Source organism: Strix aluco, chromosome 2 (assembly GCF_031877795.1).
Source record: "Strix aluco isolate bStrAlu1 chromosome 2, bStrAlu1.hap1, whole genome shotgun sequence".
Classification (NCBI taxonomy): Eukaryota; Metazoa; Chordata; class Aves; order Strigiformes; family Strigidae; genus Strix; species Strix aluco.
This window is the reverse complement of record NC_133932.1, coordinates 113581554-113594757: the sequence shown is the minus strand read 5'-3', so window position 1 is coordinate 113594757 and position 13204 is coordinate 113581554. Positions and strand designations below refer to the sequence as shown.

Genomic DNA, 13204 nt, shown 5'->3' with positions numbered 1-13204 from the left:
TGTACAATGGGTTCTGTTCCCATGAACAGGTTTATTTAGCTTAATCTTTTCATTTCCCTGTTTCCCTGTTGGGATCACCCTCATGGCTACATGGTTTGTAGCCACTCATCCAGTAAAATACATGTTTTATATAAACCTCCATGTAAAGATCTGCTTATTGATGATGTCAGTGGAGTAAAAAATCGATGTTAGATGCCCGTAAGTAAGGATTTGACATTGGAATACAAATACACAGGCGTACAGACACACAGAGCCATTTCTCTAAGTCCTGACCAGGAAGCACATTCTATTTCAGTTTTGCCAAGTGTTTTAAACCATATTTAACAACAAATTTAACAACACAGAAACAGCTCATTTTTCTTCTTACCTTATGCTTCATTATATGAACACATCTTAGTATGTGTTGACTTAATGTAAGTTGTCCAGATCTGGCAAGATATCAAAGCAGTGTGTGTTCAGTGCACATGGCTAATATAAGTGAATGACTGTGGCACAGCTTTATGGCATGGCACTGCTGCATTCCAGTGTTCACTGCTGTTGAAATCAGTGGTAAAGCTCCCATATAGTGGGACTCAAAATTTGGATGCAAATGATCTCTACCTTCCCTGACTACAGTATCTCATCAGGAAATTAGTTCTTATATATGCTACAATGCATCATAAGATGCACTGTGTATGTAGGAAAACCAGTTTTACTCAATTTGGTGAAATACAGTTTGATTTTTGTGGTGATTCATTTGTTAGTTTGAGTATCTACATGCAGTGCTTCAGCTATAAACTCTGTCATACCAGCTCCTCTAGTAAAGAAAGGCACTTTCAGAGGGTGAGGTAATCTCAGGACTGAGCTCCAAAAGAGCCTGTCTTCCACCATGGAGTGCAGAAGCAGCTCAGGAAGGCTACTGCCTTTGCATAGGGGCCTCAGCTGTGCGGCAGAAATGGCTGGAGTGACCGAAGTCATGCGGTGTAGAATCCTGATTGCAGCCAGGAAAGATTATGCATGGTCTAAAGTGTAAACTGCTCTGCATGCATGTGGAAGAAAAAATGTCAGTGGGGACCTTCCTTGTAAAGTCAGTGGCTGTTTGGGCCGTGGACCCAGAGAGGAAGAAATAACTGGAACAACATGATTTGTTGTCCTTAGAGAAGTTGTACAGAAACACACGAGTGGGTGGATGCTTATCTCCCCTCCCTCACTTCCTGAGCAGCACAGCTGTGTGGATAGTAGTTCACTGCATATTTAGGACAAAAGTACATTTTTACTTTCTCTCTCAGTCCCCAATTGCAGGCTGGAAATTCTGGTGGTTTTCACCACAGGTCTCTTCCCTCACAAAGCACAGTTCTATATTGACTTAATCTGCAATGGATCCTAGCAGTGAAGTTTATCCCAAAATATTTACAGTAAGATTGTTCCTTGCCTTGAGTGTCTTACCAGAGAAGTATGTTCCTTTTCTGGCCTCTCAGAGCATTGTGTAAAACAGTCCATGTGGGCTCTTGCTCCTGCTTCTGAAGGAGAAGGCATGAGGTCCACCCCTGAGTCCAACTCCCTTTCCATCCCCAAAACACCACCGGGCTCAGCTGGAATCAGTGGAGACTTTGTGTATTATCATGGTTAGAGTTAACAGATTCTTGATCTTGACTTAAGTCCTGCTTTGTACTTGCTGCAAAATGCAGATTTAGAAGTTAATAGACAGATGTTTTCTGTGGGATTTGCAAGATAAAAATAGTCCCTGACACTTGATGTGCATTCAGCAAACATTTAGAGGTCTTTATTCCAGCTGATATGCAACTGAAGTTTCTTTTGTTTTGTTTTAGGAATGTGCACATTATTTCCTTGAAGTTAAAGACAAAGATATCAAGCATGCACTGGCAGGACTGTTTGTTGAAATTCTTGTCCCCGTAGCTGCTGTGAGTTTATTTTTCAGGTTGTTTGCATAATTTCTTTAAATTGGATAAAACAGCTTGTGAAATAGTGTTTTATTAACATGACATTTTCTTTCAGGCTGTTAAAAATGAAGTGAATGTCCCCTGTCTGAGGAACTTTGTTGAAAGCCTGTATGATACAACACTTGAACTTTCCTCACGAAAGAAGCACTCATTGGTTAGTAACCCTAAGAAGCAGAGGCTAAATTTCTTTGTCAGAGATATCTCTGAGCAAGACTCTTGGGAAATTGCAAAACTTTTTTCTGTGTTTGGCTTTATAACCAATACATTTCTATTTGCAGGGAAGGTTATTGTGTTTGCAGAAATAGCCATGTTTATTTTACTCAGAATATGATCTAAATCAATCTGAATCAAACAGATGTTTTCAGCTTCTGGTTCTGTGATTATTAAATGGTTAGGTTTTCTCATACTTGTTATGTGTAAACATTAGGAAGAGAGGAGAAAGAATAGAGTTCACTTCTTGTCAAGCGAGAACAAATGAGGCATGTGGGAACAACTCTTTCACGGGGCTTAAATAATACATTGTAGGAACAAAAAAATGTATAACACATGCCCTTTTAAATCCGTAACTTGGCTACTGTGCAGCTCCCTATTTAATTTTTTTCTTGTGAGATGAACAGTGGCACTACAGTGTATTTTTGGAAGCATGAGTTGATCTGAATTAAATGAGGATCTGAGTCAGTTTGATGCTGGCCGCCTTAAGCAGTCTGTCTCTCCAACTGGGTCAGCGCATGTCAGCAATGCAGCGTTAGCTAATCCGTTTTGAAGTCTTGAACCTTTTAAGTAAAGAAAGTTGTCGTTTGTCCTCCCTCATTCTGTGGGAAAGTCAAAAAGACTTCCCTGTTCCCAGCAGTCTCAGCAAATGCTGGTCACTAGTGGTAGAGAATCTGCTGGGAGGACTGCAGGAGTGTCCTTGAGCTGTCTGCCAAGTTACACCAGTCCCAGGGCACCAGTTTCACCAGTGCCAGTCAGAGCATCCCCTGGGATGCAGTCCTGATCCAGTTTGAATTAGTGGGAGTCTTGGGCTGGATTTCTGATTTCACTCTGCTTGTGTTGGTGTCGCTCTGTTCCACTGCACTGAGTTAATGAAACATTGTTGAAAATGCAGCAGGGTAAAAGCTTTGCTGTACAGTTTTTACACTAAATAGAGCTTCCCCAAACTGGTGGCTGTACTTGCCAAAGTCAATACTACGTGCTTGAGAAAGCATTGCACAGCTGGGGCTTTGCGTTTGATTGCTTGTCTACACATACCACACTGGAGGCTACATAGTTAAAAGTGACAAAATAGAAGAGATTCTTGTGAGGGTGTGATTAGAAATACAAACATTGTGAGGAGGAGGAGGAGGGGAAAGGCAAACAGTTGGCAGAAATAGCTGCAGTGCATATTTCCAGGCTTCCAGGAAGAAAGCACACTCTTTAGAGTCTGAAGAGGACCTTCCTTTCCAGGATCAGTGTTTTGTGAGTCAGTGCACTCACGGTACAGGCAGGATGGGGGCATTCATCTTGCCTCATTTTCTATCTGAAAGTATCTCGCATGAGCTAGTTATTGAGGTTCTCTTGATAGTGAACAGAAATCATTAGGAAACTCCAGGAGATGGCTTGTATCTTCCCTCCTAAGGCTCTTCCTTAGGATGGGTTGTAACACTCTTGGGATATTACTAAGTTCTGTGATCCTGTCAAGTACTCAACTGTTATATTCTTAATGTTAGTACGGTAAGAAAGTCTTACTTGAGAAGACTTGAGTTATCTTCTCCCATATGTATTTTGGACATGAAGATTATAAAAATACAAATTAATGTACATTTGCTATTTGCTCAAGAAACTAGGTCTAACCTAGCTATAGACAATTTATGTTGTATACTACAGGAACAGAAGTTGGGGTTTATGGTGTATTTATACTTTGAGCTGTGTCTGAAGTTAGAATTTTAGGGTTAGTTTTGGGAATCATTGGTCTTTAAGATATAAAGTTAACTTATTTTTGACTAGTAACTTTAAAGTCCTGATTGGGTATATTAGCATGACAACTGAAACAGAAATGTCTTGCTGAAATAGCAAAGTCAATTTCAAAATTAATAGGTGCATTTTAGCGCTTTTTTTAGTATAACATTTACAAGATGAGTGTCAAAGTAAGTGTTGACAAAGAGACCAAGTTCCAGTATTTGAACTTCTGTGCTCTGCGTTCCTTCTTTTTATTTTTCAATTTGCAAGTTGTAATGACCATCGGATCCAAGCATCGCCGTTACTTCAACTCAATTCTTTAGTGTGTTTGACATGTCTCTCAGTACATATTGTGACTGCAGATTTTGGGGAGTAATAGGCATCTGAGTATTCACAAGTCCCAACAGTCTCTGTGGGTCCTGTTGTTATTATAATAAAGTTTAGTTATTTCCATGTTATCATTTCTCAGTTAACTGACAGAACTTAGCCCTGTGAGTCTGTAAAATTGTGGCCCATCTTTGGATTTATTATACTTCTATAAGTAGGCATTTGGTTGCTTTTAGTTCATCCGTAAAACATATCTGTAACAGCTTTAGAGAAAGGTTCCTTTTAAATTGTACTGCTTAACAATGTGTTTATGTTGGCTAACATGTATTGCACAAAATGGAGGAGTTAGAACTTCAAGTTTACAGTAGCTCTATTAAGTTAATTTTATGTTGTGTAGACATGCAAATAATATGGTATCGACATCCATTTCCTGTTTAGGCGTTGTACCCTTTGGTAACATGCCTGCTTTGTGTCAGTCAGAAGCAGTTCTTTTTAAACAGATGGCATATTTTCCTCAACAACTGCCTATCCAATCTCAAGGTTAGTATCTTCTGGTTTTAATATGGTTTATTATTTAATTTATAATAATTTAATTTAATATAATTTAATATTAAAACTTCAGCATGCACTATTGATCTGTTGCAAATCCATTTTAGTTAAACATGCTGGATTATTGCTATTATCTGATTCCACACATAATTTTATTCCTGAATGTACAAATTCTTTAGCTGTACAGATTTTTTCAATAACAAAAAAGTATTCTTGTGCCTAGTTTGAATTTCTGCTGTTTCTCTTAACTCAAACCAAGCCTGAGTCAAACGGCCGTGAAACAGGGAAGATTGTTATTAGCTTGAGTGACATACCAAAACCGACCCAATATTAACTCGCTTTTTTTCACAGAAGGCATTCTCAAACAAAGCACTTGTTATTAATCAGAATGGAACTAGTTGCAGGATGCTGATTCCACTAACTGTTTCACTCTGTTAAGTTGCATTAAAAAACCCTAAACTGTTTTGTTTCCTCCATGTATCTATTATTACTCCTTTACTATTTGTTAGACCTTTGAAGTTTAAGACTTAACTGCCCACTGCAATCTGCTGTGGTTCCTGGCCAGCACATACTGTTCAATACACATATGCTAGTTATCATTACTAATCTGGGAATATAGATTTTTCTGAAAATTAGGGAAATCCTGACAAATTATTTGAAACCATTAAAGAAAATATAAGTAAAGTTGCTCCTACCTTACCAGTTGAAAATCAAACTGGAATTCACCTCGCCACCTATAATTGATTGACGTATACTTCGATTCATAGGGCTCATAGGTTAATGTGGTGGCACATTCAGTCTTTAGTTTTGGGGTGATGTAGTTGAATACATGGCTAAATTAAGAACACGGGTGACCACTCTTCAGTCCAGAGGAAGAGATGCCCCAACCATTGAAGCAATCACTTTACCAGTCCAAGTGGCACCTCAGAGCCCAAACGAAACTCATACAGGTAGAAGAAGAGCTAGATCAAGAAGAAGGAGAAATAACTTCCATTAGAAGGAGAGTTGTGCACACCAGGACAGTGTATGGGACTCCACAATCTTGTGTGGGCTCCCGTGAACCACATAGTGGATCAGGTTTCTCAAGAGCCTCCACACCCCATAGAGCACAGTCTCTTTCCCAAAACCATTGAGGTCAAGCATACACTGGAAAAGCTAAAAGGTTTATATTCTAATCGTATTTCTGATTTTAATATAAACTGGCAAATCTCTGATTTTACAGAAGCAAATTTTTCTCTTGAATTAATAAAGGAGACTCCTGCCAGGGTATGGAAATATTTGATCCTAGCCAAAGGGCATTTCATACTATCCTGTTGAAAGCAGTGTAAATGTTAATAAGTATTGTGGTTTTGAAATGGAACGTTTATCATTAACAAAACTTTATTTACAAAAAACTCTTCAAGACAGGAATTCTATAAACGAGTGAGTCAAAACACTGTGTTTCATTTAGAGGCAAAATTTTCAGTGGGAGCAACAGTTCCTTATCTCCAAACCACATGGGACAAGGAGAAAGCTCCAGTACAATTTGAGCTGAGAGTGCAGAACTTACTTTACAAAGAATGGGTCAAACAGTGCCTATCTCAGGAATGAATCCATGGGTACCAACACAATATCTTTTCAGCCTGAGTGGGCCAGACCTAACACCATATTATTGGAAAACAGAAAAGGAGGAATTAAAGAAAATGGGTCTCACTCCTGGCAGGCCGGTGGCTCCTCCACCAATCACAGAAGAGGCAGAGGCATTGAAATAGAAATTTCTAGAAGAGTAACAACAACAAAAGCCAGCAGCACTTATTAGTCAAGAAACAGAGCAGGTCCTGGCAGAGCTCTGTTTCCAACTGCTTGAATGTTCAAAAGGCCCACATCAACTTCGACAAATTTTTCAGCACCAACAGTGAGTTGGGCACAGCCAGCAGTGGTAAAGGAACCACATCCAGTGCCAGTATCTCCTGTTGAGAAAGTGAAGAAGATGTCAAATGTATTAGGCCAAATACTCCTTGTCCTAATAGGATTACTGGTTGGGTTTTGCTTGTTGACAAAAATCCTCAAAATACTGAAGAGGCTCAATTGGTGGTAGACTTCTCTCAGTTTTCCAAAGGGAGACATGCTATGTGCTGTCCAAAGCACTGGGCACCCAACCACCATGCACTTGCACAGATCTCGCCTGTGGACATGCCCATGATTTGCTTGGATGTTTCTCAGGCTTTTTAGCATCTTCCTCTAAATCCTGCTTCTGCTATGCAGCTTGCTGTTTCTGATGGAAAACTAGTCTACTATTTTCAGAAAGCTCCAATGATATATCGGTCTCAGCCTTTTTCTTCTCCATCTCTTGGCTGCCCTCACAGCTGAACTATTTTGTGGCTGGAATATGTGGACTTTTGCTTATAGGGATGACTTCCTCCTCTGCCACACAAGCTCTTGTTACCTTAACTCATTTAGTCACAGTGTCCTCTGTTTTCTTGAAAGCTTTGGGGTAATAATAAACTTTGCTAAACATACTCCATCATCTGTTGAAGAAATCAAATTCTTAGGACTGAAATTTACAAGGACTGACATGATGATATGTGATGAAAAATGGATTGAAAGTAAACAGGTTATTAAACAAATTAATTGTAACAAACGTTATGATTTTAAAATCCTGCAAAGCTTAATAGACCACATATACTTTGGCATTCCTTTTACTAATTATTCTATCATGTGCTACAGCCATTGTATGCTGTTATAATAAACAAAAAGGATTTTCAATTTTCTGTTGCATATAAAGCTTTATTGTATAAAATGTGTTGTCAATGGAAATTGCAACCCAAGGACAGTGTTCTAAGTCCTAAGCTTTTGACTGATGCCACACTGGAATTTGGAGCCATATCCTGTATCTTTGGCAAGTTGTGTTCCTTCCATTTTGCAGGCCCTAGACCAATACACGTCAAAAATTATTGATGGCATTGATCTCAGGTTTTTTAGTCAAACCACAGTCTTTGATCTGTGACTCAATATTTGCAGACAAAAATTCAGCTCTGCCATGGAGATTTGCACTGTGGGCCAGGCAAAACTTATGTCGGGTCAAAGTGTACTGGACTCCTTCAGAGTTTAACCCAACGGATGGCCCAGCATGTGGGACACCATCTGATAGGACTGCATATACTTGCGCCCTACTCAGAAGCCCTTAAAACTGCCACGGAAACAGAAAACTGCATATGACGAAAGAGACCGAAAGCCAATCTTGTACTAGTTCAAAAGTTTCCAAAAATAAACAGCAATCCAGACAGATAATCCACTTCAGTCCAACTGATCCCAGATGCCATGTTAATTAGGTCAGCCTAAGCATCCACAGATTTTTGTCCTTTCACTTTTTAATATATGCAGTACATTTATTTATCTGCTGTGTTCTTCATACCAGGTCTCCTCCATAGGTCAACAGCTTTTGGACTGACAGAATTGACTGAAGATGAGGTTTTCTCTTCAGAGTCAAATTGAGGTGGTTTTCAAATAGAGGTTTTAAATTGTATCTAATTTAACTAACTTGATACTTGGGTTTTTCAACAACTTAAGTAATACCAGGAGAGGTAGGTCAGATGCATAAGTGTCCTGCAGCTACAGGAATGGGGTACTGGGCAGCTGTGAGGCTCTATCTTTTTGTAGTGTCATTAGGAAAACTTGAACTTTAACATCCATTAAGTGTAGAACTTCCTTTCTAATTTGTGCCTGAAGTTTATTCTTACATTACATATTTGTCTAGAATAAGGACCCAAAAATGGCTCGAGTTGCACTGGAATCTCTGTACAGACTACTGTGGGTTTACATGATCAGAATTAAATGTGAAAGCAACACAGCTACCCAAAGGTAAGATGCTGTATTTGTAATGATAATCAGGCCTTGTAGAGTGGATATTGCCAGTGGAGAGGTTTTATAGTTCTCCTGAATTCCTTTGAATTGAACTTACTTGTATCAGAACATTTGTGTCAGAAATAGCGTGGCCAGCAGGGACAGGGAAGTGATCTTACCCCTGTACTCGGCACTGGTGAGGCCGCACCTCGATTACTGTGTTCAGTTTTGGGCCCCTCACTACAAAAAGGACATTGAATTACTCGAGCGTGTCCAGAGAAGGGCAACGAAGCTGGTGCAGGGTCTGGAGCACATGTCGTACGAGGAGCGGCTGAGGGAACTGGGGTTGTTTAGTCTGGAGAAGAGGAGGCTGAGGGGAGACCTCGTTGCCCTCTACAACTACCTGAAAGGAGGTTGCAGAGAGCTGGGGATGAGTCTCTTTAACCAAGTAACAAGCGATAGGACAAGAGGGAATGGCCTCAAGTTGCATCAGGGAAGGTTTAGACTGGATATTAGGAAGCATTTCTTTACAGAACAGGTTGTTAGGCATTGGAATGGGCTGCCCAGGGAGGTGGTGGAGTCCCCATCCCTGGAGATGTTTAAGAGTGGGGTTGACACACAGCGCCTAGGGATATGGTGTAGTTGGGAACTGTCAATGTTAGGTTAATGGTTGGACTGGATGATCTTCAAGGTCTTTTCCAACCTAGATGGTTCTGTGATTCTGTGATTCTATTGCTGTTAATAAAAAACTCAACTGTATGCAATGCCTTTTGTGGCACTGTCTGTTATTCTCCCACCTATTGAAATTACTGTATTAAGTGTTTCTGCTTTTGGAAGAACTAAAAATCTCTCTTTGCCTGGTTAAAGTTAGAAATATTTTTGTAGTGGCCTGTCATTGACTGGTTTATTGTTACTTGTAATGTAGTAATGAAATAAAATAATTACATTGAATTTGTAGCAAAATATCGGAACAAGATACCCCATTACATTTTCATTTCAAAGGAAATACATTCAAGTCTTTCTAAATGGAGTAGGATTTCCAACTTACATTTCATGGTAAATGAAGTTCTGCAAAGTCCAGAAATGTCTAATGATTTTTTTCCTTCTTTTACAGTCGACTTATTACTATTGTCACAACACTTTTCCCAAAAGGGTCTCGTGGTGTTGTGCCAAGAGATATGCCTCTAAACATCTTTGTGAAGATAATACAGTTTATTGCACAGGTATGGGGGAACCATGCATATGTCTTTCCAATTAATGAATAACTTGTTTTCCCAGTAACAAATTAACAAATAAGTAATCTTCTATTGTCTGAGTTTTCTGCAACCCCATTGTCAGTATCTTTCATCTAGGCAGTGATAGAATTATAGATTAAGCTGGGGTAGACTTCTTCGGAACAACAGGTTTTGATTAACTCCGTTCCACTGAAAATGGATAAAAATGTTCTCACTTCACATGTATTTTTTGTAAGTTTTTGGAATTGCCAGCAAGTCAGAAAATGCATTTGTTGACAGGCTCTAAATGTCAGTAAAGTTCAAAATAATAAGCCATATTTTGTCCTGATACTCAATCATTCCTACTATATAGGGCAATGAGTTGCACTGCTTTTAAAGCAGTAAATCAGAGTAAAACCTAGTTCAGCATGTAGTTGAAACATTTAGTTTTCATCAGTTCAAATGGGAATTGCTAAAATAAACTAACCTTCAGTGCTGGGAGTTTCATCTCTTTTATTACCTAAATTCAGAAAACGTTCCCATTGAGCAAAGCACTTAAGTACATACTTAGAGTCTCTGAATAGGAATGAATTAAACAGATGCTTAAAATCTTCCCTGAACTGTGCCATCTGTGAACAAGCTCCTTTTATGTAAAATACTATGTTAGTATCATAATTACCACAGTTTAAATGAAATAATTAAAAGCTTTATTTCCAAAATGGATCGTTTTCTATAAATTTTTGAATTTGTCAACATACAGCAGTGTTGAAAGCTTAGATCTGATAATATGTTCTGCATACTTCTGGAAATCTGGTTTTCTGTACATTTAAGTAAATCCTGATTAAACTAGTTTTCAACATTCTGTTGCCTTAAAATATGTATCAGAAGTGAGCAGCTTAATGATTTGCAATATTTTTACGATTTTAGGAACGTTTAGATTTTGCAATGAAAGAAATTATCTTTGACTTCCTTTGTGTCGGAAAACCAGCCAAAGCTTTCAGTCTCAACCCTGAGGTATGATGTGCATCTGCACTTTTTTGAGTTAGTATATATCGTATTTTGTTACATGTACTTTCTGGTTACATTCTAAGCATGCTTTTACCTTTGTCCAGTTTTCAGGCCAAATCTTGAACTTGGCTGGTTGGTAAAATACATCTGTGGACTTTGATCTGTGAAATGTCACATTGTTTATGCCTATCTCATGTGTCCTTGGTGAAGATTATCAAATGTGAAGTAGTGCAAATGTAAAAAAAAAAAAAAAAGATAAATAAAACTATTGATCACAGTATTTCCTTATCACTCTGCTGTTGTTATATGCAATGCCTTAAACTATTTTAATATAAAAATAATTTTTCTGTAACAATTCCAATGTTTTTCAAAACAGTTTTATTGAAAAAAAGTACATGATGGAAGAATAATTGAAGATGACAAAAAAGAAAACACTCTATAAAGTTTTACCACTCTGACCGGTAAAGCTCCACTAGCATTAGTGTCATGAGTCAGCTTCCTAGTGCTTTCCCTAGAGAAAACAATCAGAAATTTGAAAAACTTAACAAAAACAAACAAAAAAGGTGATAAAATATTGAAAAAATCTCTTGAAAATAATGTATTTGCTTAAAATTTTGAACACATTTTAATTTTAAATTTAAGAATAAACATGAAAAGTGAAAAGCATTTGTGGTCATCTCATAAAATATGTCCATATTAATCTTGCAGTATTAAACAGTCATATCTATTCACTAAGATGTTAAAATAGAATGAGTTAACTTATGGAAATGATATTTTGTGCAAAAAATTACCTGGAAGAGTAGATGAAACTTCTTACTGTCTAAAGCAGCAGAAGTGAAAGGCAAGCTTTACTTTGAGCACAGCTTTCATCTTTCCTGAGCAGAGTAAAGAAAAATGAAACAGAATTCTTGAGCAGGCAGTCCCCACCATGTTCTGGGTCAGTCACCTGCAGTATTGAGGAAGGTCCTGCAAAGGACATTGAGTATTAGCATTGCATGAAGCCAAGCTTATTGAGAGAATGGACATAGTCCTTAGCTTCTTGATGAATCAACATTTGAAATTTTACTGTTTCTCAACAACAATGTAAGTCCAAAAACAATGAAATAGTAAGGCTACTTTTTGATGTTCACACACTGTAGCATTCTAAAAAAAAATACCCATAATCTATGTAAATGCATCTCTGGGAGACTGTCAGTAGGAGAGCCTCTGCATTTTTGGAATACATTCCTGGGAAATTGAAAACATTCTGGTCTTTTAATCGTTGCAATGCAAAGCCTGCAAGTTTTTCTCTGGTGAATTCCCAGAAGGCATTCAGGTCACTTAGCCTCATCTTCCGGACATTTTCACATTGCAGTTTCGGTGCTGAGCACCATTCCAGGCTATGCACTCAGTATGGTCAACCCTGGGACCTTTCAAGACAGTTACTGATCTTTTTTCGTAATGGACCACACAGGATATTTGTGTTTAGCTGAAGGTCCAGTTAAGATGCATTGCTAAACTTCAGGTCATATCCATGTGTTTTATACTGAAGACAAAAAGATAATGTACTAATGAAAGTACTTAGAAATAAAGTTCTGAGAGGAGAGAACACTGCTCATAATGCAGATATGAATTCGCTATTTATTTCCTGGACATTTTTTATAAAATATGTCAGATTAGTCAATGTAGCGAAGATACAGAAAAAAATGCTGGCAAGTGAATACTCAAAATTTCAGAGTGATTGAAGAATATGAGTAGAATATGGTTATTTGATTACGATACTCATTCATCTTCTGAACTTCACAGAGAATGAATATTGGTCTGAGAGCTTTCTTGGTAATTGCTGACAGCTTGCAGCAAAAAGACGGTGAACCTCCAATGCCAGTGACTGGAGCTGTCCTTCCCTCTGGAAACACTCTCAGAGTGAAGAAAACGTACTTGAGCAAAACTCTTACAGAGGAGGAAGCTAAAATGATAGGTCAGTAAGAAATGGACAATATAGAAACTAGGATGAGAAAGAATGTGAAAAAGTCTTCAGTACCTGATTAGAATAATTTACTATTGTTAAGTATTCAATTGATTTCTTTATTGTAAACATTTACTTTATTGTGCGTTCAAATGAAATGTATGGTTTAGTTTGACAAATACTGCTTTTTTTAATTATTTCAGGAAAGTCCTCAGTCATGCCCCACAAGTGGTAGCAACCTTGGTTTTGGAGGGACTTAAGTACACAGATAGTCGAGAATTAGCTTCTTTCGTTGCTGAATATCTGTGTTAATGCACGGATATTCATCTTATTAGAAACACTGCCTCTGTTCAGAAAATGTACCAGCTTTAAAACCCAGCAAAGATTCCTTTGATGTCTTCATTTTAATTGCAGTATATCACACCAAGTGAAACTTTCAAAATGGCAGAAACTTCTAAGTGTAA

At 38.1% G+C, this 13204-nt stretch overlaps 1 protein-coding gene across 4 annotated transcripts in view; it reads left to right on the top strand.

Moving 5' to 3' along the window:
• Window positions 1–13204, top strand: part of FRY (FRY microtubule binding protein) — a 198494-nt gene that overhangs the window by 83483 nt on the left and 101807 nt on the right. For all 4 annotated transcript variants that reach the window (XM_074815878.1, XM_074815877.1, XM_074815876.1 and 1 more), the window contains 7 exons: window positions 1809–1901; window positions 1996–2094; window positions 4641–4742; window positions 8488–8591; window positions 9688–9796; window positions 10715–10801; window positions 12581–12752. In XM_074815878.1, the coding sequence (XP_074671979.1) occupies window positions 1809–1901; window positions 1996–2094; window positions 4641–4742; window positions 8488–8591; window positions 9688–9796; window positions 10715–10801; window positions 12581–12752 (766 nt within the window). The remainder of the gene's footprint in view (window positions 1–1808; window positions 1902–1995; window positions 2095–4640; window positions 4743–8487; window positions 8592–9687; window positions 9797–10714; window positions 10802–12580; window positions 12753–13204) is intronic.